Source organism: Botryllus schlosseri, chromosome 3, assembly GCF_051294905.1.
Source record: "Botryllus schlosseri isolate E-star chromosome 3, Bs_hap1, whole genome shotgun sequence".
NCBI lineage: Eukaryota > Metazoa > Chordata > Ascidiacea > Stolidobranchia > Styelidae > Botryllus > Botryllus schlosseri.
In genome coordinates this window covers 6,338,698-6,365,454 of record NC_137238.1, presented here as the reverse complement: position 1 = coordinate 6,365,454, position 26,757 = coordinate 6,338,698, and the positions used below count along the sequence as shown (strand labels likewise).

At 38.9% G+C, this 26,757-nt stretch overlaps 2 protein-coding genes and 1 long non-coding RNA gene across 7 annotated transcripts in view; 1 reads left to right on the top strand and 2 right to left on the bottom strand.

Moving 5' to 3' along the window:
• LOC145436573 (uncharacterized) overlaps positions 1-26,757 on the bottom strand; it is a 185,231-nt gene that overhangs the window by 13,151 nt on the left and 145,323 nt on the right. The gene's annotated exons all lie outside the window — the stretch shown is intronic.
• Positions 5,453-26,757, bottom strand: part of LOC145436576 (uncharacterized) — an 80,717-nt gene continuing 59,412 nt past the window's right edge. For both annotated transcript variants that reach the window (XM_080313944.1, XM_080313943.1), the window contains exons 2-4: positions 13,641-13,803; positions 11,742-12,058; positions 5,453-5,650 (exon numbers count right to left, since the gene is read on the bottom strand). In XM_080313944.1, the coding sequence (XP_080170070.1) occupies positions 5,456-5,650; positions 11,742-12,058; positions 13,641-13,803 (675 nt within the window). In that variant the 3' untranslated portion in view covers positions 5,453-5,455. The remainder of the gene's footprint in view (positions 5,651-11,741; positions 12,059-13,640; positions 13,804-26,757) is intronic.
• LOC145436613 (uncharacterized) lies at positions 15,693-25,811 on the top strand. Of its 4 annotated transcripts, none has more exons than XR_013914341.1 (5): positions 15,693-15,930; positions 16,450-16,577; positions 17,394-17,510; positions 22,763-22,869; positions 25,576-25,811. It is a non-coding gene; the product is annotated as an uncharacterized LOC145436613 (long non-coding RNA). The 4 variants fall into 4 exon arrangements; XR_013914339.1 differs by lacking the exons at positions 22,763-22,869; positions 25,576-25,811 and adding exons at positions 18,110-18,216; positions 19,535-19,856; XR_013914342.1 differs by lacking the exons at positions 15,693-15,930; positions 22,763-22,869; positions 25,576-25,811 and adding exons at positions 15,944-16,179; positions 18,110-18,216; positions 19,535-19,856.

The following is a 26,757-nucleotide window of genomic DNA, read 5'->3' as shown; positions in this document are numbered from 1 at the left end:
AAGCATTTTTTTTTCCGATTCAGGCCGCGTTCCAGCTCGATGTAGGAAAAGATTGAGGTCGTTAATCGTGACAAACACCCAATTGATCCAGATCAGAGGTCTCAAACTCAAATGTGCTCGTGGGCCCATTTCCTAGTTTTTGATGACGCCGCGGGTAGCAGCATCATAAATAGGGATATTCAATGTATATTTTCCAGGTATGCCCTTTTTGAAGGGACCCTGCAGACATGTATTCCACAAACATCATGGAAATGTAATTTACTATTCTACTATTCACGCTTGACACGGAAAAAAATCACATTTTCAAATATTTGAATAAAATTGTTTTTGTGCCGGGCATAATGGGAAATGAATTATTTGATATCACTTGAAATCGTCCACCTGATCGAGCTTATTTAGTAGCCTTATACTATCAGAGTTATTCCGCCTGTTTCACCCTCAAAGCTCAATTGTATGCGTACTTATTTAGTTACTCATGTTTTCTTGAAACGAATCATTTCCTTGAGCAATCAATTTTATACTTGTTATGACCAGACATGGGGTGATTACATCATGAATGTAATCGATTGCGATTACGATTACTTATGAATCACGCGATTACGATTACGATTACGATTACAGCAAAATCAGGAAGTAGTCGATTACGATTACGATTACATTGAAAAAGTAATCACGATTACTCACGATTACATTAATTTTGCTTCTTAAAACCAATCTTAGAAGATATTTGGAAGGCAATATTGGGATTGCGACAGAAGGCCTAAAATGTGTAAGCAACTTTTTTTGTATATGATACGTTATTTGCTTGTTACGTCATAATGGGTCCATTGTCCAACTTGAGGGATAATTTCTAGCACCCACCGATTGGTAGGCTATTCTTGTCACGACCGTAACTTCCACACCCCAATAATATTGAGAACGAGCTCGACGGGGACTAAAAAGTAGGGATGGTGGGAACCCCTGATAGGTTCAGATTCGTGTGAACGCGAACTTTTTTGGAAGGTTTTGTCTGTGCGAACGTTAACCTTATGACGTCACGTGTCGTCACATTGGTAATTCCAACTCTACATATCTGGGAAGCGATATATAAATGTACGTACGTACACGACTCCGGCCACATTATGCCACAATACTGAAGTACATGCTGAATTTTTAAAATTCACAAAATATATCAACTTGAGCAATCAAATGCTATAATAATCCCATAAAATCAATATCTTCCGTCGCTTTGCCGTCAATTTTGACGAGGACTTGCAAGGGAATATAAGCTTACGCCTTAATGGACGAGGACTGACCGGACAACGTATTCGGTGTCCGACTATTGCGACATTGATATTGAGCAAAGTGTAAAACTGGATTCTATACTTGCTACCGATATTAGCTAATAAAAAAGTTATACCGCCGTAGCCAACACCCTAATCGTAATCCACAGATTTGTTTTTTTTATGCAAATCAAGATGGAGACCGCACGCCTGCTGGATTCTTTACATAAGAGAACGACGAATTCTTCATATCAATATCAATATTGGTTGAATAAGCATCATTCGCTGACACTATACATATACTGTATTTCGTTCGTGATGTTGTGTGATTGTGGGTCAATATCACAGCATAGAGTTAATAAATATTTACAATAGGAAAGCTGAATATTTCGAGCAAACCATTGTAACAAAGCATGGAAAATTTTTGAGATTGGCAAGTTGTATGATCAGTGTTGATTTTTTATGCTGCCAGCGCCTTGCATAGAGTGGCCTGAAGTTGAAATGCAATGAATTTAAACCAAATATGTAATAATGACGTGGAAAATTGTAATAGCCTACGTGAAAAAGGTTCACAGTGCAGAACCTACGAAGGTTCGTTTGTGAACGTGAAATCTCTAGAGTTCTGAGGTTTACATGCAGTACGCGAACGTGAACCTCACGCTCACGCCATCCCTACTAAAAAGTATTTCGTAAATCAACATAAATTACAGAGTATTTTTTGAGAGACTTAATAGACTTGAAAATTTTCTTCGAGGTTCGCTATTTAATGTCTCTAAATAGCTTGATTTTGAAATGCATACGTCTCCCCAAAGAAAAAAGCATGCCTGATTCATACGAATAGGCATTGCGGTGCCGGTCATTACCGCGTCACGACAGAGACGACACTCCAAAAGACATGCAGTTTCGACCAACATGCGACTTCACGAAGTGTGCTACAAAAGAAATACCTAGGCCGAAACGCTAGGTATGTGTCCGTTGTCAATAGCCACGCTAGATGGGCGCGACGAATAGTCCTGTCCTTCCAATCGGAGCCCCACAATACCAATGTCACCCGGGACCCACACAGAGGAATGAAGACATGGTAATTTGTGTGCGCGCCTCACGAAAGTTTCAGTCTGATACGTTTGTGCGACTATCCAACATCTTTTGATTATATAACAGACGAGAGATCACGAAACTAAAATAGAGTAATTATAACAACATACAAGATGTAAAAATTATGAATTACGTGCTCCCAGCTCTATCGGTAAATGTGACCATCGGGGCTGGGAGAGGATTAAAAATTAATAGTATTATAATGCGATCACCAATATTACTGACGAGATTCAGTCATCAACCTGAAAATTGACGTGGTGGGGACGAAGTGCTGTTATGCTACTGATTCTAGCTATAACCTAGGCTAACTAGTTGTGTAAGTGAATGATGGCTATATCTTTGTCCGGTGTAATTACGCACGTACATAGTCCTACTGCTCGGCAAGCAACAGCTGTCAAACTGCGTTTTTAACTAAACATAACGAAACATCAATACATGAGTGACTATTTGAAACTAGGCAGGGTGGTGAATATTATCCTGCTGCGAGGCAATGGCGTCTGCAGTGTATTGATAACCTGATACCCAGCATGGTGAGTGTTCTTACAATTATACTACAATGTACGATTACATCGAGTATCTATTTACTAAGTGTGGAGTGGATACTTCTTACGCAATAACCAGCAAAGCCAATACTTCTGACGTAATAATGAGCAGTGGCGTTTGGAAATCTGATGTTGATGCTATCAATAATAATAATAATATCAATAATATAATAATAATAATAATAATAATAATAACAATAATAATCAATAATATCTCCTTGTTCGCGAATGTTCAGTTTATGTCATAGTCCTCGTACAAATAAAAAGTAATCATTATTTCAGAAAGAAATCGATTAAATATGTGAAGTAGTCGATTACGATTACGATTACTTCGGATTTTTTTCGAATGTAATCGATTGCGATTACGATTACTTCAAAATGCTGTAATCGTCGTAATCGATTACGATTACTAATCGCGATTACCCCATGTCTGGTTATGACAGGGGTTCCTAAAATATGGGTCGCGAAGGGTATGAATTTGGGTCGCGACGGCACAAAGCGATTGCTGAATTTCATGAGAATGAAAATGTGCCGACCGTGGTTTTACACGAATTGATTTGATGTTATATTAAGATTTGTCTGACAATACTTTCTCTGAAAAGGTCTAACTTACGCGGGTTATACTCGGGCAGGGTAGAGGGAAGGAAAGAGCAAGGCCGTATCTGCAACACCAGATAATTTTAATTTGTATACGCATAATTTACAGAATATTCCTAGCATTGCTTAACGTCGACGAAGAGCGTTGGGCTGCTTTAGTCTAGGGGTGTGTTATGGTATTTCGAGGCCGCCTTTTCCGCCCGCGCCGGGACACATACAACATATAGTTTTGGCCTACATAGCGGCTACGGCCAAAATGCGGTGCGAAAAACGGAGGATAAATGCGGTAAAACCTTGGCCCAAAATGACCGTTGTTGATTGGCCAAAGCATTTAATATTTGAAATTGCGTGCGTCACGCATATTTCTTAAGAAATGTACTGGTTGTCTGCACCTTCTCTAATTCACACATGCCCGTGAAGACGTAGCATACTGACATTAAATAGGAATTCATGTCGATGCATGAGTCATGGATCGAGAGATCAGACAGACAGCACGATCCGTGAAAACAATCGTACAGGGCGATTTCTCTTCCAAATCGTCGAGCGTGGTTGTGCTGCGATGGTCTTGAAACTTCATCGTCCTGACTGTATATGAGTTTGAATGTGTGCTCAGGTGATGACTTGGGCTCGCTAAATGTCACTGAATAATTAGTCTTTTGGTTGTTTTATTGATTGTATGTCTGGTTAGTAAGAGAACTCTGTGTTGGTGACGAATTTCGATTGAATGCACCTTGTACGACATTGGTGCACCCTGCACATAGGAGGCAATTTTACCCACAAATTTTCGATAGTGCATAGCCCCATGTTTACTCTTACCGTCCCTCTCTTCCGCCAGCGTCCCTCAATCGCCCAATTTGTAACTAGCGCGCACTTTGGAGACCACTGCGCTATAGTATCGAATACCAATGCTGTTTTCAAGTATTTCAAAGTAGGGGAGATGTGGTACCGATGGATCAAAAATTGGAAAATGATCGCTGGCCCCAAAATGTTCAGCCGAAAACAACAGGTCTTTTGCTGGCTCAGCACTTTCATACAAGCTCTACCTATCGCGCACATATACATGAATATCCGTCTTTTCAAAAAATATTTATGGACGTTCAAAATTTGTTGCTCGAACGTGTCATCGGTCCCCACCCGGTGGGTCCAATGGCACACGACCCGGGGACCTATGACACATATACCCTAAATACCTCAGATGTGACAACTTTTCTTGCTCAGTATTATAATCTAAGCTACAGTAAGCCAAAGAAGAATGTTTGATCGGAACCGTCAAGAAATAGAATAAATATTAACTCAAATGTTGTCATAAAATCACGTTTCGATTTAGGCTCGGACTTATAAATTTGAGGGTGCATACATATTGTGCGAAAATCGACAGTGTGACTTCCAAACACCTCGTTATAGCGATAAAACATCATATGCAATTATTACATAAAGATATTCTGTACGTAGGCATGTTTCATTTGTTTTATGATTAGTATGCTTGATTATTTTGCTTGATTTGGCTATTGTATCATCGGTCCCCACCCTACGAATTTTATACATGAATCGAAAAAAATTCCACTCAAGGAAAGTACTGAAAAATATAATAGGTGCCATTATATAGCCTGATACAAGCCCTGCACTTCACAATAAAAATGATTGCTGGTTTGTTCGTGTTGAAGGTTACAAAGAAAAATGTATATGTCGATATAAATTTACTTTACACCCCCCAAAACAAAAAACATCTGTGAGAGACCCCATAGCTCGCGCCCGTCGAATTTTTTTGTATGTGATGAAAGATTTTGCCAGCAAGCAATTGTGGACAAGTTCACGGAGTGTAATCATGGAATTATCATAGAGAATTTTCAAAGTATTTTCGGTCCCAGTGATCCGTCGGTACCACATCTCCCCTATATCCACTATTCAAATTGTTGAAAAAGCTATTTTCTAGCTTTGTACCACTTATTAGTTGTAAAACTAGATATAGATATCGAAGATAAATACCCGAATTCCATGTCTCCTCCAAGTGCGTGTAACAAGTTGGTCATCCTCCTTGGTGAGATTACAGTGATACATAAGCAGTTCGTCGCAATGAAATAGCGGTAAATGTTTCAGATACTCTGCCAGATTGCTTTCCGTCAAAGATGTATCGTGAATAGCCACAGTTTGGACCTGAAAAAGTGCGAGACCGGTCAAATTTGTGATTAGGATAGTGATTGGAAACGATCATGTGACTATGAAATCTTACAAAGGAAATAAATTGAAGCAGTGTAAAGTATACGTTTTCTTGGTAACAATGGAAACCAAATTATGTTACAGCGTTTAGATGAACACGGTGCAAAATTTTGCTGTGAAATTCCGCATGTCCCGACAAAAAGTAAGTCAAGCACACGAAGTGATGCTCGCATGGAGGGTACTTGCGGACTTTGAATCTAGCACGGTGTGCACATTGCTATGCATGTGCAAATGTGTATGCAGTGCAGGCACTACAACATTGTACCGTATATAGTACTTGTAAAATATTCTTATTGAAAATGAACACTACCGAAATATTGCACTATATTCAATCATCTTATTGCATTGGGTTAGGACAGGAATGTGCAGCAGAGGTGGTCAGTAACGAAGTACTTCTACTTTTTGGAAGTACTCAAGTAGTTTTCATCTACTTCTGCTACTTATTCCAGTAGATTTGATTTTTGCTACTTCCACTTCTACTTCGTAATATTTTGTGATCTACTTACTTACTTTTCGCTATTTTCAGTTTGTCAAGTAGAAGTAGTCTAATCCCCCAATACGAAAGATAGCCTGAGGGATTTCGGGGCTGTTTTCACGGAGTAACAACATTTAATATTCATAAAAGTCAAGTAAAGCCCAGAAATTTGGTTGCGCTTCGCGCACAGTAGTTATGGAGTGACAAATCTGTTTTCACGAAAGTATCAGTGAATATAATTTAGGCACCGGATTGCTTGGTTCCGCTCACACCGCGTTGTCGCCCATATCAAATATTTGATCACAGTAAATATGGCCCACCATAACGTTTGAAACTAACGTTTCGCAATCTAGCAATCACCTATCATATCGTAATCTAGCAGCCCATTACGTGTCTTGCTAATCTGGAAAATCCAGCTTTTTTGCACGATACACCTGTTTTAGCAGATCACCTTTGAAGCTTTACGGACAAAAGAGATGAAATATATTTTCCGCTTTTAAGAAGTGGTATTTCTATTTCACTTTCAATTGCGATGCGAGTATTATACTTTGAGTTCTAATTACTTTCACTTCTTTTGTCTGCGAACATACATGTTGAAGCATAAAAGCAAGTGTAGTAATGCCTCTATCATCCGAAAATAAAGCTACACTGAATATAACTTTTACGATCCACAATATTTGTTATTAACGTATACTTATCGCGCAAAGTGATGAAACCGTATCCTATACAACTTCTACGTATTGCTCTTCGCCTAAATATGGGGCCTTATCATATGGGGTAGGGCGCCATGTCATGATATTCTCTAAAACGGGGTCTTCTAGTAAACAAAGGGTTAGTATCGCATTTTCATATCAATACTATAATTTGCATCCCATGATGCGACAGACTGCTTATTTTGTCGAAAATTGATACCTCCTGGGATGCATCAATACGAATCAAGCTCTCTGCACCTTCCGCATAGCTCAATCCGCAGCTTTTGACAGTCCATGCGAACGAATAAAGACTGTTCAAAACTACTTACTTACTTGAGTAGATTTAAAGTCAGTCAAATCTACTTCTACTTCAAGTAGTTTGAGGTGGCTAATTGAAGAAGTACTTTTACTCGTACTTGAGTAGATTTTGTCGTCGCCACTTCTACATTACTTGAGTAGCTTTCTCGACTACTTTGGCCACCTCTGATGTGCAGCCACTATTACAAGAGGACATGATATGAATGACACAACAGATAAATTTAACGTACGCTCTCTGGAAGCTTTGGACCCAAAATATTTTCAAAAATAATAGTAATAATATTACCCAAGTAAAAATTGGGATGTACCAGTTATAACTGACCGCGAAATCAGGAGTAACCACCCGGATATGATAATCAAACTAAAAAAGAAAAGAGAATGCTTATTGATTGAATTGGCTGTCCCAGCTGTTCACAATATAATGCAAAAAGAATCAGAAAAACAGTCGAAATACGCAGACCTCAAAATGGAATGCGAGAAAATGTGGCGATGCAAAATAAACATTGTACCGATAGTCATTGGCGCTACAAGGGTCGTAAGCAAAAAACTCATGAGACATATCCAACAGATTCCAGATCACGTTATTGGGCACTGTGCACATTCTTCGGAAGGCCTTGAATGCACCACTGGACTAAAATTACACTGGGGAATCACAGCATAAATTCTGTAATTTCGATCCTTCATTTTCAACCATCTCTACCTCTGCTCTGTACCCCTTGCCAATTCTTCATCTACTGCAATGCTGTAATCTGACTTCTCCATGTATTGCATAGGAATAACAATTTGACTGTATTAATGAAATTTTAAAAATTTACTACAATCTCGCCATTTTCCTTTAGGGGCAGGTTGCTTCCCGGATTATGTTTGTATTTACCAGTTCTACTGTGAATAAAGAATGTAATATTATTAATAATAAAGCCCATGGTCTCATGCAAAATCAGGGTGGCGTAGTGTTATAGACTTATCACAATTGATTTCGATCGGCCAACACATCCAAATCACGAGTATTATTGTTATGAAAAAAGTCTCGAGTCCCCATCAACCGCGCCGTTAACAACATTTAACTTACTAGGGAGAATCTGTCAAGCATATCTATGTAACAGTGCGATGCATGCTTCATTTAGTATTTTGACAAAGTGGATGGTAATTGTGCACGGTGTCTTCGTCAATTGCTATCGTATGTTTTGTTTGTTTGTCTTGAGGTATTCATGGTGTGTGTCGACTACTATGGTCATTTACACCAGGCCAATTTTTTACATTTTCAATTCGTAGGTGCCTGGGATTTTGTCATATGAAAGAAAGTAATAATATAATGCGGTTGATTGCAGACTAGACCCGGACCTCCTAACTTTGAGCAACTTTCGACTTTCGTTAGTGACATTACGGTAGGCTTACCATACGTCCTCTTTTAAGAGGATTTGTCCTCTTTTTTGACTTTTTTGAAAGTGTCCTCGGAGGACGCCCTTTTGTCCTCTTTTTGGAGATTTTGTCCTCTTTTTTAGGATTTAGAGCAGATTTAGAGCAAATTGCGAGTGATATGCCACATATTAGCACAGACGTGAAGCTCCGACGGGTGAAAAACGGTGATTTTAGCTCTAAGCGAAAAGATGACCTTTTTTTTTTTTTTTTCTAGTCATCCATCTGGCGATGTGGAGTAAAAAACGTTATTTTGAGATCTGAGCGGAAAAGATGACCTTTTTTTTTTTTTTTTTTTTTTTTTAGTCAACCGATCACAAAGTGGGGAAAATTAACCGATTTTTGAGAATTTCACTCCGGATCTGCAAGTTGCAAATTTCTGAAAAAGTGTCCTCTTTTTTGATTTCCAAAATATGGTAAGCCTACATTACGGTGAGAGTATAGCAGCAACAGGTCGAACATTGTTATTGAAATCATCTATGATGAAACTTGAGCTGTTGTAGGATAGAATGATTCAGTTTTCGTTGAACTTTAATCGAGTGGTTTCCAATCTTCTTTCAAAACGTACCTCTTTTCGACGTTTGAAAATATAGATATACGCGACCATTCAAAGTGGTATTAGTTATCGTCTACGTAAATCGCTCCTGGTTTAGATATTGAGTGTAGTATCTCCATACTTAGTTAGCCTACCACCGTTATCTTTGAAAATAAGCCCTTTAGACTCAATCGGTCAATACATTTCGTGACAGAGCACATTATTCTTTCGTAAAACGTAAAATTATGTAAACAGTAAATATTACATTGTTCGTATATAATGTTGATGAGAATTGTTCTTTATGGCACAGAACCCAAATGTGTGGTACTATAAGCTTGCTTTGAAACATTTAAAGACCCAGTATGCCTGACTTTCGAAAGAACCAAACGGTTTATCATGATATTCGATTCATCTCGACATTGAACATTCTGTGGCATTTGAAAAAGACGTATTATAACATAAGGGCTGCATTGGAAACATTAAAGTATACTATTGTATACAGTGATCATTACTGGCGATAATTTGCAGGCATATAAATCTTGAACTTTCAGTTGGAACAGCAAGGTGGTTAGGCCTACACAAAATATCACATTATATACCTATACACACAAATTTCATTGCTTATAGCAGAGCCAAAGATAAGTATTGCTTAATTTCCAGTGATATTTAAAAATGATTTCAAGGCTTTATGTTTGTGTTTGGCATAGTTATAAGGCTCAGCAGTTCTGCTTATAATAACGTTTAGATTTTCAGGAGGCTGCTGATTTGCCGCAATATTTTTACTATGAACCAGGGACGTGCGGTGAGGTTAATGGCTGGTGAGGCATGGACCCCCCACACACACACATACACAAACACACACGCACGTAAAGTAGCCTACCCGATAAAAAGATCCAAAATGTGAATAACAACAGCAGCGGGTATAGAGAGCCTTTTCTTTGCACACTTATAGACGTTGCAATTCCACATTATGCAATACATGTAGGACTGGTCGCTATTGTGCTAAATGGGCAAGTTTAGACGGATAATAAGTACTATCTCTTCAAGTACCGGTATAAATTATTCGAAGCATAAAGCAACGACAATGTAGCCTATGCAAGTAGCTATCACATACCACAATTTAACGGAACATAAATAACAGCTACATAAGTAAGGGAATGTAATTTGCTCCGCATTACGTATTGGCCGTCGCTAATTCATAACTCCTACAAGACAGTCAAGAGTCAAAACTGTTGTGTTCCGAAATCGATAGCGCGTTTCACTGTGCTGCGAGTGACCAATTGTTGGCGAATAGTGACGTGAGACAAATTCGTTTGTGCCTCACCTGGCCGTTGTTTCTCTCGGTGGCATTTTTTGTAATAAAGTCGAATGCCACCTTCCTTGGCGATTTTGAGCATGTTCTGGTGACACTGTTAATATTTGGATTTTCGGAATCAGTGTGACGATAGCATTTGATTGATACCCGTTGTTATGAATTCCGAGATATTTATGATGAATTGCATTGTCGCAGGTGAGGCACGACCCGCCCGTGCCTCACCTCTCCTTTCGCGCTGTATTTTTGAATAATAATTATGCAAATTGATGATGTTGGGTGGAAAAATGTTCAAATTTAGTTATTTATAAACATCGATGTAAAACATCAATAATCATCGACTCATCAAGGGTTTTCATTGTTTTCACTTACTCCCCAAGACTTACTGTCCTGCCTCATTGGACCACACGTCACTGCTATGAACCAGAGGTGATGGAAGTGATCAACGTTGCTACTGAAGTAAAACAAGTAACGCCTCACATTTCTATTCAATTACAAGTAAATGTTGTAATTCTTAAGACCTGCCAAAACTTCTTCAAGTGGAAGAAGAAAACGATAGGTCCAAGAAGTACTTAAGCCAGTGTGTTTAAGTATATTTAGTCGGGGGAGGGGTCGCTTACTTTTAGCAGTTACTAGGAGGTGGCTACATACAGAATAACAATATGTATCAATGAGACTTGCCATTGGTCGAATATTCAAAGTATTTTCAGTTATCGTTATTCAAAGGCTATTTCACGCAGTTCTAATGACAATTCAACTCGTGACAGTGGTGCAATTTCATCCCTAAACTACTTGCTACTTGTCGAAACAAAAATTGCAAAGTAACTAGAGTATCCAAAAAACTGTTCAGGCAGAAAAGGGAAGTAGTCAGAAAAAAAAAACTTGAATGAGTAATGCAAGCAGGCAAAATCTACTTGAGTAACCCAAAAAGTAGTTTTATTCGACATATATATCATCTCAAAAACTTTTCGTGATAGGACAAAAATTATGACGAATTCGGATTCAGCGACCTCAAATTAGGTAAATGTGACCAAAGAAAATTCTGGCGCAAAAGTAGCGCAGACCAGTGTAATCGAGCAACTGTGAGGTTCGTAAGTAGAAGTCAAAGGGTTCACTGTTCTGTTCATATAGGTCAGAACTGACTCGCCTGCTGTGACTATATAGTCAGTAAATACTTAAAACGTAACATTTGACAATATGTATCTGTATCGCGACGTAAACTAGGCAAACTCATGACATCAGCGTTCTCTAACTATTTACGTGCGCTATGTTGTTATTACCTTGAATATCCTGGCATATGAGCGAATGTGGACGAAGTGTTCAATGACTGGAGGCTCCAAATAGAAATGATCGCAGTATACTACTTGAAGAGGTGATAGCCGTTCTGCAATCTTAGCTAGCAAAATATGACCGTTCAATGGGCCAGGTTGATTCATTATGATATTATCAACTTTCTGGTTGATCTGCTGAATCGTCTCATCTCCGCATTCGTTCAATATCATGATGGTCTCCATATTTCGTATGGTGCCATTTTCGATCAAGCTATGAAGGTGTTCAATTAATATCTTCCGACACTCCAGGATAGATGTTTTTCTATCTGTTAAAAATATTTTGCGATCATTTTATTACTACTATTTGACTGACATCACGTCAGCATATCATTATCAGTAGGGCTGTGGGTAAAACGATTCGAATAGTGGAATCCGTGTCGATTATTGCTTTTGCTATGGAATCATCAATACTTTAGGTGGGTAGGCGCAGGACCGAAACCTTACTTCGTCAGGGCCCTAAAAACCTTGGTGTCGGGCCACCATAAGCCAACCGTATGTGGGGATTCGCCCCTAGACCCCATTCACGAAGGGCTTTTTAAAAACTACTACAAAAGCGGAAATCGGTGTAGACGCGCACGTGGTTGCGCGAAGCGCGAAAACAAATCATACTCAGGATTGAAGTTTTTCTTTAATATTGTTAATTGCATATATTGCTATTGATTTTCCATCCTCTCTCAGTCCACGTGATCATATTTACTTGTAAAGTAGAGGAAGTTGGGGACTTCTGGTAACAAGTGCAGGACTATTCCGCGCCAATGGACGGTTCTGGGTAGAAGCAAACCTCGGTAACGATAGCAGCAACGTTGTAATTTGAAAAATGGTATTTGTTATCTTCGTGCATTTACGTTGGCATCCTTCCGCTATGGTTTCTATAAGATCAGTAATTAGTACCAATCATTATTTCCTCGCGAGCCTTGGTTTTGTATTTATACCATATCTCCCATGATCTGCCTCGGGACATTTCAATCTTGTTTCTGAATAACTGATCGCACCGCGATCTCCTGTGTTAATGATTCTGTCGTTGAAGATAATATATATTGTATTCGGATTGGACGTCGCCGTATATGCTTGCTGTTTTCTTCTCTAAAACGACATAGAACGTAAAAGTTTCGTGTCTTTTTGCGGGGATGATTTCATACTCTAGTTTAGTGTGACAGATCATAGATAATGAACCTACTATGGATTTGCAACACGTGTCTCACGATTGAGTAACAAGATGCCGCTACAGATTGCCGAACTTTATTGCCACACGGACATCATGTTTGGGGTATATTCACACTGTGTTTCGCCACTCGGACGTCATGTTTGTGGTAGATTCGCACTGTGCTGCGATCAATAAGACAGTTAGTCTCCTTCCAGGCAAAGTACAAGTAACCTGTAGGGATATGTGTAAGCAGTACAGTAGATTCACACACGCTGCTTGCGGCCGGGTAATCTGAATTTTGCGTGAGGCATTATTTCATATGGCAGTACCTGACTATACTTCGTTTAGACATGGATGGAGCTCGTTCCAAAAGACCTATTTACGTCGCTATGGTCTTTATTGAGTTTCTCAATCTAAGAACGGAGTTTGAGGAGTTCATAATTGTTATTACTGCGCACAAAGACGCCACCTTCCCATATATGTCGTTGGCCGAAGGTGCTGTCCATTTATTTAGTAAACAACAAGTAAATTGAGAGGTGGGGCCGCTCAACATTTCCAAATCGAAATTTAGGGTCGCGACCATAAAACGTTTGGGAGCCACTGGCTAGGTAAATGTTGTAGAAAGGTTTTTTTTCCATAAAATTCCCCGCATATAAGGATCAAATGCTCTTAAATGTTAGCGCTAGGTAATAGAAAACTCATACTTGCTAGGTACTTCTCCATAGGTTTGGTAACTTCCTCATTCAAAATCAATCCATACAACAGTTGTCTTGTCAGCTGCATTCTAATGTCGTTCAGTTGGTTTGTAACGAATTCCTTGATTTCATCACCAGTAAGGTTCAGGACGTGCATTGCGCAGCAAAATTCCTATAAATGTATTATGTTTTATATGTGTAAAGTATGCCTATTTTATGCAGTGTTGGTCAGTAAGAAGAATGTCTACTTTTTCGGAGTGGTTTGGCAAGTTTTGGCTACTTCACCACTTTGTCAATTGACTGTTTCAGACTACTTCCACTTTTACTCTACAGCAGTGTTGTCAAACATACGGCCAGCGTGCTGCATCCGGCCCGCCAGACGGTTCATCCGACCGAAAGTAGGTTTTAGATATGTTTGTTTCAACTTTCCGAGTGAAATTGTGATATCCACTTGGTGTGACAGCCTTTGTGATACGGTAACTGAAGAGATTTCCGAAAGAAATTACACTTATTCGCATTATGCCACTGGTCATTATGCACCAGTCGGGAAAATGCCAACAGAAATTTCAACCCACGGATTTCATTATACATGATTAGCGCTATTTAAATGTTCAGCGTTTTACTTGTATACAATGATGAGCAGGCCACAGTTTATGGGACAGGCATATCCCGCAGTGTCAGAAAAGGTGTGGAGAATCTCCCACTCTTCCCATCCACCTACACTGTAAACGAAAATGGTGTGTTTTCGCAATTCACACCCTAGCGTAGGGTGTGTTTTGGGTCATCACACCTATTGGGTACTAAATTTGTCATTTACACCTAAGCTATTGGTGGAAATGAGCCGAACACACCCCTACACACATATACCATAAGATATACACCCCAAGCATTGGCATTTGGGGTGAATTGTTAAAGATTACACCTTTTGTCAGACAAATATGAAGTTTGGGATTCAATCCGCGCTAGCCGCTTCCACAAAACTTGACTGTTGAAGTTTTAAGTCTGTGTCGGTCAGAAGCCTGGTTAAGCAGGCAGGGGTGCGGCAAGTCTGCATTCTTGTTAAAAATCCAGTCGAATCACTGTACTGATCATTGTATGGGCACTTAAGAACTTCTCTGCTGTGTCTAACTGTAGGTCGTGTAGGACATATTCTGTTTGGGGTTGAATTATCCACCGAAAATACGTGTTTTCGCCCTCTATATTGTTGTCCGTGTCTTTATGGCTTCTTGGGTAGGCTTAGGCAATGTTCCATTGTTCAGTTTTTATGGATTTAACCCGGTTCGATCAAGTAAATTCGCCTACGCATATAGTTTCAGCTTCAGTGACAAATAAGCATTCGTTGTATAAGTTCGTGTGCTACATTGACATGAATGAATAATAGCTAAGTCCGCAATATCATATTGTAATTCACATTTATCGTGCACTGCGGTACTCGTACTTTGGCTGAAATTTCACCCTGTATACTATAGTGTGACCGATGTATCTCAAGTGTGTGGCAAAAATACGACACATTATGAAGTTGTCACGATACTGGTTTATAATTTCTTTCATGTCACGTCAAATGCACAATTGTACATTGTACGTAGCCTATATGTACAAAATATATCGGGCCTATTCCGCACAGCATTAGTGTATAACCACAATATAATGCAGGTTAAGGGTATTTAGAGCTGGGAATACTAGAAGGAGTTAAATTTCAGCCACAAACTTATATATGAGCAGTACGCAATATGGGCGTAGCAAGAATTCAAATTAGAATGGAACACCAGGTTACGTCACGGAACAATCATTGAATTGGGCGAAAGAGGGACTAAATTGGGCAAAGTTTCCTGGTTATTTTCATATCTATATTGATGTGTTATTCACTATTTGGTAGCTTTATGAATTGCACACTAAGCCTAACCGACAATTCGCATACAGCTTTCGGATCGTATCAATGGTTCGATCTATGAAGATAAATATAGTACTGCAAGACTTTTTGAAGCTTATTATGATGCAATATGCAGCTTCACAGCTATCAAATCCATATTTCCGATAAATCAGTTATAGTATACATACAAATATTCCGGAGATCCTTCAATATAGTTATTACATCAGTGAGTCAATTGTCACATCATAATGGAATATACAAACTGTCGTCACCAGAACAGCTGCTGCTATGTTTGGCTACAGCTATGTAAAATGTTTCGTTATATGCCGTATTGCCGCGCTTAAGAGACCAGACTGGCTATCGACTGACCGTATTAGTCGTCGTGAATCTGTGAAGAAAGCCTCTTTCGAGATTGAAAATATCTGGATGGTGAGTTACATTTCGTATCTGTACTATTGTAGTAAAGAACATTTGTTCCGTTGCGTTTCCAGTACTGATCCGATTCCTGTTACTCAGTGTCGCAGCTGTACTGAACAGAATTATATGTAGCAAGTTGGAATTTTAAACGTACCGGTAGTGACGATACATTGAATTCACATAAATTGTTGTATCACCAGTACCGATACCAATCTCCAAGACACAGTAGCTCAATGTCTCTAATGGAGATACTGTTGACAGGTCCAGCATTAGCTATGATTATAAACTACGGTAATTTGGGTTTGAGCGACATCGTTTGTAAGTGCATTGAAAAAAAATCGACTCGATTGTCGTTATATTGATTACCAAAGCACATCACGACCTGTTCAAGTGTTAAGGGTAGCCTACCACTGACTATGCAGAGCTATGTCTATAGGCCTATCACCCTGTCATTATCACTGAGCTATATACACATTATATATTATGTTATGTTATGGTAGGAAGGTAAACATATTATCTATTCTACTTCAGACTTGCATGGGCAAAGATCGCAAATTTGGGGCTCTTGAAGAATGAAATTATCGATTTCTCCTCATGAGAAAACAAGTGTAACATACAAACAGCTAAGGGCTGAAGCATATGAAGCAATGGTATCTGAGGTGAGCAATGGACATTTGATAAAAGCTTTCGATCCCAGTAAATTGGGGCCAGTAAATGTTAATGATATTATGACATGGGTGAAAATATGACGATGCTATATTGCTATCACTATGAATATGAGAGACTTGACTAGGAACAGGCTTACCTCATTGAACATATTTTGCAGTGGCCAACTCAGACTATCTGTTAAGAGTATGTGACCCATCAACCAGACTACTTCTTTTGAAACTACTTCTCTGAGTTCTGCTCATATATTTATTTTAATTTGAAGCAGCTTGACATGGATTTGACATAGCCACTTCTATATGCTTGTCATTGAGTAGAAATTGACATCTATTGCTTGAGTAGCAATGCGCACTACTGCGGTCAACTCGGTGTGCAACAATGCACGGATTAGCTGGGTCTTCAATGTTTTGACCAATATGAAGAGGCAAACATAGCCTTGCCAAAGTTTATCAAACTATCCTTTCGATCAATATAAACAAATCATAATATATGCACTTCTTGACTCATGATATGACATACACACGATCTGTGCATATGCACAAATCTGCTTTTTGTTAGATTCAAGGACTGATTGCTATTAGTAGCAGACTCTTACTCTGTGAATGTGAAATCAAATATGTTGTTGGTGAGTAATATACTATGCGTAGGATAGTTACAAAATTGTACTTTAACTCGCTTATTTATAAGCATAAAGCAAGTCAAGGCTACAACATCAGTACACATTTCGGATGTCGTGGGCCTTTCGAATCCAATCCAAATTGTCAACTAAACGTTTACCGTATGCCTCATGGTTATTTTTTCAATTTTAGGATGCTGCTATACAAGCTAATATCATGGAATTTCAACCAAATCGACGTCACATTTAACGGTAGAAGCGTATGCTGCGAAACAGTAAAGGATCGTTATCAAACAGCTTATATTCCAAGGTAATCATTATCATTCAGCTACTTTGCAAATTTCCATGTATAGGCTAAGGCAGTGGTTCCCAACGTGGGCGATATCGCCCCCCAGGGGGCGATTTGGCGGTCTAGGGGAGCGAAAATGATGAAGGGGGCGACAGGGGGGCGAAAATGGACAAAGGGGGCGACGGGGGGCGAAAATAGGAAGGGGCGATAGGGGGGCGATGACGCGTCAAAACGGCTGACCTTTTTTTTTTTAGTCAACCCACGGAAATTTAGTTACAAAAGTGTGTCAAATTAGACATCGAGCCGAAAATTTGACCTTTTTTTTAGTCAATCCGCCGGTGATTACAGTTTGTATGCCCAATTTTCGGTACACAAAATTTTGGGGGCGATGATCTGTGTTGACCTTGAAAAGGGGGCGATGGGTCGGAAAAGGTTGGGAACCACTGGGCTAAGGCAAGTCAAGGTTTTCTAATCAGACCTGTATCTGCGGTCGCTTTGAATCCATTCTGAAAGTCAATATTGCCCAACTAGAAAACGTTTCGTGTTTTGGATTAATACCAAGTAGTCAAATTTAAATCAAGTCCATGCATCTCTTTCTCTGATTATTTTTTAAATTTTAGGATGCTGCTTAAAGACTGTATGCTCCAAGAGCAAGATTATATCACTGGAACTAACCGAGTTTAGGAGTATGCTGCGACAACTGAAAGACTCGTTATCAAGCCAGCAGGTATGACAACTTTGTTAACGACACCTGATGTCAACTTCCGTAGTCGCATATATGAAGTAAACCAAAGCAGAGATGGTCAAAGTTACTAGCGTTGCTACTCAAGTCTATGTAGAAATACCCCGTCAATTTATACTCGATTACAAGTAGATGCAACAGTTCCCAATACAAGTCAAAACTACGTCAAGCGGAAGTAGAATACGAAATGTCGGAAAAATAGTCAAGTATGGTAAGTAGTTTTTCGGAAGTTTGTACTTTGAAAATTGCAATATGAATCTTCGCGACTAATATAAAATTACTAATGGCATATGACACTACTAACAGGAACAATCTTCAAAAATATATTCAGTTATTCCTGGTACAGGTGGTGTTGCTAGACTTGGACAACTAGATATTCTAGTTGTCTAATTATACTAATTGAAGCTATTCTAATTTGTGAAATGTTTCTATGCTCTAATTCTAATTCTAATCGAATTTATGAAATCTTTCTATGGTCTACGGTAATTTTAATTCTAATCTAATGTCTGGGTTTCCTGAAAAGGCTACAGGAGAACTGTAGAATGCGAAACGAGCCAAGCTTGTGGTGCAGTAGGGGTGTTCAAAAATGACTTTTTATTCTCAAATTCTACTCGCTACTTGATAAAATTGTTAGGTTACCTTATTGAAGCTTGCACACTAAATTTGGTTTGATTCCAACCAGCAGCCGCATTGCTACTGGAGAAGAAAGTTTTTTTAATTTATTATATTAAAATGAGTCAAAATTTTCTGTTCACCCATGAAATTGTTGTCTATAAACGATGCCCACCAAATTTGCCACAATTCAAACCAGCCGGAGCGGAGTTACTGATGTCGAAAAATTTGGATTTGAATAAAATAGTATTTACGGTGGGCACAACTGTAATAACTGATTAAAGAATCGGTCAACGTAAAAATACTATTATATTAAAATCCAATATTTTTCAACGGCAATAACTCCGCTTCCACTAGTTGGAATTGAGCCAAATCGGTTGAGCAATGTTTCTATAGAAAACCTAACAATTTAATGGGGTGAACAGAAAATTTCAAATCTTCTTTTATTCATTTTCATATAATAAATAAAAAACTTTCTTCTCCTGTAGCAATGCGGCTACTGGTTGGAATCGAACCAAATTTGGTGTGCAGGCTTAAATTAGGTAACCTTACAATTTTATCAAGTAGCCAGTACGATTTGAGAAAAAAATCCATTTTTGAAGACCCCCAGCGCACATATCAGATGAGTTTAGAATCCAATCCAAATTGTCAACTAAACGTTTATACCTCATGGTTATTATTTCAATTTTAGGATGCTACTATACAAGATCATGTCAGGGCATTTCAACCAAGTCGACGTCGCATTGAACCATAAAACCGTATGCTGCGAAACAGTGATGGATCGTTATCAAACAGCACACATTGCTAGGTAATCATTAGCATCCAGCTAATTTGCTAATTTCCATGTATAAGGCAAGTCAAGGTTTTCTAATCAGACCTGTATCTGCGGTCGCTTTGAATCCATTCTGAAAGTCAATATTGCCCAACTAGAAAACGTTTCGTGTTTTGCATTAATACCAAGTAGTCAAATTTAAATCAAGTCCATGCATCTCTTTCTCTGATTTTCTTCTAATTTTAGGAGTAATCGTCAGCAACTAGTAGAGAATTGGAAAGAACATTGTATATCAACAATCGTATCACAAAATATGACGTCACCAGCATGAAATTTCGAATGAGAGAGCGTTCAATGTACTATTTTTAGGTGATACACGAACTCCTTTTGTTGACAGAGTTTTGGTTGGTGTATTTTGATAAAAGTTGATTCCAAGGCACACAAATGGAATTGTGAACGGCCTCGACCTACGACTCGAAATCGGTCGTCTCGATAATTATTCGCACAAATCGGATTATCCAACAGATGTTTGCCGATGGCAGAATTAATGGCTTTTGATCGATCAGCATCAATCTTGAGTGGATGAGTTAAGGGTGAGCTTTTCACATCGCGTGACGCACGTGTTCTGATAAATCTGGGGACATGTTGGTTTATACGGTCCTGCAGACGTCTTGACGTTCTTCCCACGTAGCCACAATCACAGTGGCACCTATATTCGTACACTACATTACTTTGTTGAAGTGCAGGAAGCACGTCTTTGCGTGTTGAAGGGAGCAGTTGTGTTGTTGTAAAAATCACATTGGTTTTGACTGTATCGTAACATTTACCGACAGCAGAAATCAATTGTTTTTCAAAACGGGTGGAAATGGGGCCAATCCAAGGTAGATGGATATAAACATCTTTTATTGTTCGTGCGGTGGGCTCTGTTCGTTTTTCTGCGTTGAATTGCGTTAATTTCCTCTCCATGCCGCGGCTGATGACGTGTTCAGGGTAACCGTTATCAAGTAAGATTTTTCGGATGTAGTCAAGTTCTAAACTCAGTTTGTTACCCGAACATATCATCAACGCTCTATGCACGAGTGTGCCTATGAGGTTAATTTTTCTGCGCCGAGGACTAAATGAATTCCAGCGAAGGTATTGGCCTGTGAATGTCGGTTTTCTGAAAACAGACGTTTCAAATTTGTTGGTATTGCGCTTTTCAACTAATACGTCCAGAAATGATAATGAGTTATTGCGTTCTTTTTCTATTGTGAATTGCAAGGCCGGGTGAAGCGAGTTTAAGCGAATGAGAAATTGGTCACACTCCGATTCATTCCTGAAAATGACAAATGTATCATCTACGTATCGGCGGTACAATAGTGGTTTGGCGGACTCACGCTGGGACAGAAGCTCGCCCTCGTAATACCCTACGAAAATGTTGGCCAAAATAGGTCCCAGGGGACTTCCCATGGCTAAGCCGTCTATTTGGCGAAACATGACCTCGTTAAAGCTAAATTCCACGCAGCAAGTTGCCGCTTGTAAAAGTTCAACAAAGACGTTACGCGGGATTGATGGTGGCGGTAACTTACCACCGTACAGCGCGTTGGCACAAATATCAATAGTCTCATGCAGCGGAACGTTCGTAAAAAGACTAGAGATATCAAATGAGCTCAGTCTCTAGTCTTTTTACGAACGTTCCGCTGCATGAGACTATTGATATTTGTGCCAACGCGCTGTACGGTGGTAAGTTACCGCCACCATCAATCCCGCGTAACGTCTTTGTTGAACTTTTACAAGCGGCAACTTGCTGCGTGGAATTTAGCTTTAACGAGGTCATGTTTCGCCAAATAGACGGCTTAGCCATGGGAAGTCCCCTGGGACCTATTTTGGCCAACATTTTCGTAGGGTATTACGAGGGCGAGCTTCTGTCCCAGCGTGAGTCCGCCAAACCACTATTGTACCGCCGATACGTAGATGATACATTTGTCATTTTCAGGAATGAATCGGAGTGTGACCAATTTCTCATTCGCTTAAACTCGCTTCACCCGGCCTTGCAATTCACAATAGAAAAAGAACGCAATAACTCATTATCATTTCTGGACGTATTAGTTGAAAAGCGCAATACCAACAAATTTGAAACGTCTGTTTTCAGAAAACCGACATTCACAGGCCAATACCTTCGCTGGAATTCATTTAGTCCTCGGCGCAGAAAAATTAACCTCATAGGCACACTCGTGCATAGAGCGTTGATGATATGTTCGGGTAACAAACTGAGTTTAGAACTTGACTACATCCGAAAAATCTTACTTGATAACGGTTACCCTGAACACGTCATCAGCCGCGGCATGGAGAGGAAATTAACGCAATTCAACGCAGAAAAACGAACAGAGCCCACCGCACGAACAATAAAAGATGTTTATATCCATCTACCTTGGATTGGCCCCATTTCCACCCGTTTTGAAAAACAATTGATTTCTGCTGTCGGTAAATGTTACGATACAGTCAAAACCAATGTGATTTTTACAACAACACAACTGCTCCCTTCAACACGCAAAGACGTGCTTCCTGCACTTCAACAAAGTAATGTAGTGTACGAATATAGGTGCCACTGTGATTGTGGCTACGTGGGAAGAACGTCAAGACGTCTGCAGGACCGCATAAACCAACATGTCCCCAGATTTATCAGAACACGTGCGTCACGCGATGTGAAAAGCTCACCCTTAACTCATCCACTCAAGATTGATGCTGATCGATCAAAAGCCATTAATTCTGCCATCGGCAAACATCTGTTGGATAATCCGATTTGTGCGAATAATTATCGAGACGACCGATTTCGAGTCGTAGGTCGAGCCCGTTCACAATTCCATTTGTGTGCCTTGGAATCAACTTTTATCAAAATACACCAACCAAAACTCTGTCAACAAAAGGAGTTCGTGTATCACCTAAAAATAGTACATTGAACGCTCTCTCATTCGAAATTTCATGCTGGTGACGTCATATTTTGTGATACGATTGTTGATATACAATGTTCTTTCCAATTCTCTACTAGTTGCTGACGATTACCCCTGACGAGTGTCAGCCGAAAATATTCGGGTTCATTTCAATATGAATATACTATTTAATTGTATATTGAAGTTCTGTACCTCCAAGAAGCTCTTCTGATTTTAGGATGCTGCTTAAAGACTGCATGCTGCAAGAGCAAGATTATATCATAGGAACTAACCGAGTTTAGAAGTTTGCTGCGAAAACTGAAAGACTCGTTATCAAGCCAGCAGGTATGACAACTTTGGTAATGACTAGGGCAATTTTTTTTTACCTAAAACATGGAAGATTTTGACCTAAAAAATCTAAATTTTGACCTTTTTTGACTTAAAAAAACTGAAATTTGACCAAATTTTGACCTCACGTATGCAAATTAGGTGTTTTCGCATATAATGTTAAAATTGTACTACTTATCTTCATTTCTGGTTGGAACTGTCTGTCCTTACAAAGTAGATTGGCCTGAGAAAACGTTTTTGGCTCAAAAACTGACAGATTTTTACATGAAAAACTAGTATTTTAACGAAATCTGGCCCTATGAAGAATTCCAGTAGTTACATTACGTATTCTGGTGGAAATAATTAAAATTTGTTGTAGTACAATGAAAGATCCTTTCCTACATTCTCGGGTAGAAAGTGTCTGTCCTTACTACGTAGCTTGCCAAGAACGGAGAAAGAACGTTCAACAGCAGCCTTTGTTGGCTGCCAACACTCAAGTTGTGTGCACACTGCTGGTGACAAACCGTGTTGCTTCATTCTGACAATGTTGTCTATATCACAATTTGTAAGCTTGCGCTTCTTGATATAAGAACCATGCAATGTCCAAGCATTCTTGCTTCAGCTAGGATATTGTGCTACTTTGACCCTAAAACTATGTCCATATTTGTTTCATTTGACCCTTTATGATTCACAATGAGCAGACGATGGTCCGTTTACAACGGTTGGCCTATAAAGTAGGCTACAAGCTGTAAAATATCAAATGATAAGTTCACCGACAGCGCAAAATCTACGATACAAACGAAATGCAGAGGTCAAAAAATGTTTGACTTTGTAAACAATTTTGACAAATTTTGTAAACAATTTTGACAAATTTTGACCTAACGCTACAATTTTGACCTAATTTTGACTTTTTTTGACATGTCAAAAAAAATTGCCCTAGTAATGACACCTGATGTCAACTTTCCTAGTCGCATCTATGAGGTAAACCAAAGCAGAGATGGTCAAAGTTACCAGCGTTGCTACTCAAGTCGATGTAGAAATACCAACTTCAATTTATACTCGATTACAAGTAGATGCAACAGTTCCCAATACAAGTCAAAACTACGCCAAGTGGAAGTAGAATACGAAATGTTGGAAAAATAGTTGAGTATGGTACGCAGATTTTCAGAGGATTCTACCTTGAAAATTGCGATATGAATCTTCGCGACTAATATAAAATTACTAATGGCATATGACACTGCTAACAGCAAGAATCTTCAAAAATATATTCAGTTATTTCTGATATAGGCGGTGTTGCTAGTATTCTAGTTGTCTAATTATCCTAATTGAAGCTATTCTAATTTGTGAAATGTTTCTATGCTCTAATTCCAATTCTAATCGAATGTATGAAATCTGTCTATGGTCTAATTTTAAACCTAATCTAATGTCTGGTTTTCCTGGAAATGCTACAGGAGAACTGTATAGTGCGAAACAAGCCAAGCTTGCTGTACAGTAGGGGTGTTAAAAATGAATCTTTATTCTCAAATTCTTCTGGCTACTTGGTAAAATTGTTGGATTACGGAATTGAAGCCTAAACACCAAATTTGGTTCAATTCCAACCAGTAGCCGCATTGCTACAGGAGAAGAAAGGTATTTTATTTATTATTTAAAAATTTGTAAAAAAATTCTAAATTTTCTGTTCACCCATGAAATTGTAAGGTTGTCTATAGAAACGATGCCCACCAAATTTGCCTCAAATCAAACCAGCCGAAGCGGAGTTATTGATTTCGAAAAATTTGGATTTGAATAAAATAGTATTTACGGTGGGCACAACAGTCATAAATGATTAAAGAATCGTTCACCGTAAATACTATTTTATTCAAATCCAAAATTTTGTGACGGCAATAACTCCGCTTCCACTGGTTGGAATTGAGCCAAATCGGTTGAGCATTGTTGCTATAGACAACCTAACAATTTAATGGGGTGAACAGAAAATTTTAAATCTTTTTTCGTTCATTTTCATATAATAAATAAAAAACTTTCTTCCCTGTAGCAATGCGGCTACTGGTTGGAATCGAACCAAATTTGGTGTTTAGGCTTCAATCAGGTAACCTAACAATTTTATCAAGTAGCCAGTAGATTTGAAAGAAAAAGTCATTTTTGAAGACCCCTACTGTACAGTAGACATTTGCTATTCTCATGCTCATAAGATGAACTATGATTTGATGATAACGGAGTTTGATTCAACTTCTGGCGATTTCAGTAATTCTAATTCTAATCTAATTTGAAAAAAACTGTTGGGTAGAATTATAATTTTAATCTAATTTCCAACTGTGAAGCTCAAATTTTAATTCAACTCTAATTCGAAAAAAAACTTGTAGTTGTAATATAATTCCAATCCAATTTGGAAAAAGGGAACGTTTTCTAGTTGTCCAAGTATGCCTGTTACATGCGGTTTGCATGAAAACTATCCATCAATTTCCATCTTGTCGATGCCTAATTGCCCACACATACAGTGATCGTGTGTGAACAATCTGAACATGTTTCCTATAGCGGTAAGTTCACCCTATCGGACCACAGGCTGTGCTGCAATTCCTTAGCAAGTGTAACATCTGATTTTTTGTAAGTACTTTGTGAAAATATATATACTTTGTAATGGCTTCTATTTTTGTGGTCTTTCATTAAGTTATGCATGTTAGCATATGTGTCTGTTATTTGGGTTGTGAATATGCATTTTGATTTCAGAATGATGCCACAAGTTCTTGCTGAAGATAGTGACTCAGCCTTCGCCGTACAAGAGTGTTTTTCGGAAACCTGGAGGAGGCGACTTCCCAATACTACATGGGCAATGTTCTTCGAGCAGTATTTTCAGTGAATTTTTTTCTCCGTCGCTGGGATCTCTGTTTTTGTTATTTCACGAAATATGTTTCCATTTTATGTTATTATGGTTCAATTGATATCGAATATATGCAATCAAGAAAGTTTATTTGCAATAGCGTGCCATTTGGAAGAAGATGCAGGATTTCAAGTGGGGTGTATATATTGAAATTCCGCCCCAATCAATTCTAATGGCTAGGGTGAGATATCCGATATACACCGCAAGGAATGGGGTGGATTCTGGTCATTCACACCGGCAGGGTTACGTAAGTTCTGTTTTCGTGTACCACCTTTTGGGGTGTGTATAACCACTCTTTTCGCTAAGAGTGTATGGTTGTGAGTCAGGTTTTCAATGCATGTGTACTGTGCAGGATGAAGAACCAATTTTGTGCCCAACTTCCGTTGAACATAATTTACGAGTGTGCCTTTCCGAAACTATATCAAGTACAAATTACTCGTGGAGAAGAGTCGAGCTCATCCTGCGCAGAAAGATATCTTTGAAAGTGTAAATATATGTAGTTTGCTTTGAAGTATCGTATAAATTGCGTACATAGTATGCTGCATTGTTTTTACAGGATACGCCATACGCGCAGTCCGCAGATAAATCGAAATGGAATGCGGGCGCATGCTGTAAATAGAAGTTCGATAACCGCTGAGATATGGTGACAATAAATATTTCATAATTCCGTGAGATTGCCCGTTATTAATACAACAACTAACTATTTGACTGCACCTTTATTATGGTTTATTTAGCGCTGCTTGACTATCGTTGTCTACGACATTTTGGTATGGTCATTTTAGACCAGGTCGATATTGTATACCATTCCTGATCTGCTGAATTCGGACCGGGCCCACTTTCCCTCTATACTTAAGGAAGATACCGCATTTGCAGCTTGAATTACGAGCCATACATAAATTCCCAGCTCTTGAGTTTTTTCCGCGTCTATCTCGGTCGGACTGGAAGCAACAGCCAATCGGTGTTGCAGCAGTGTAACGTAACACTATGCTATTTGCAAACAACGTTGATAGCCTTTGATTATGATCAGAGTT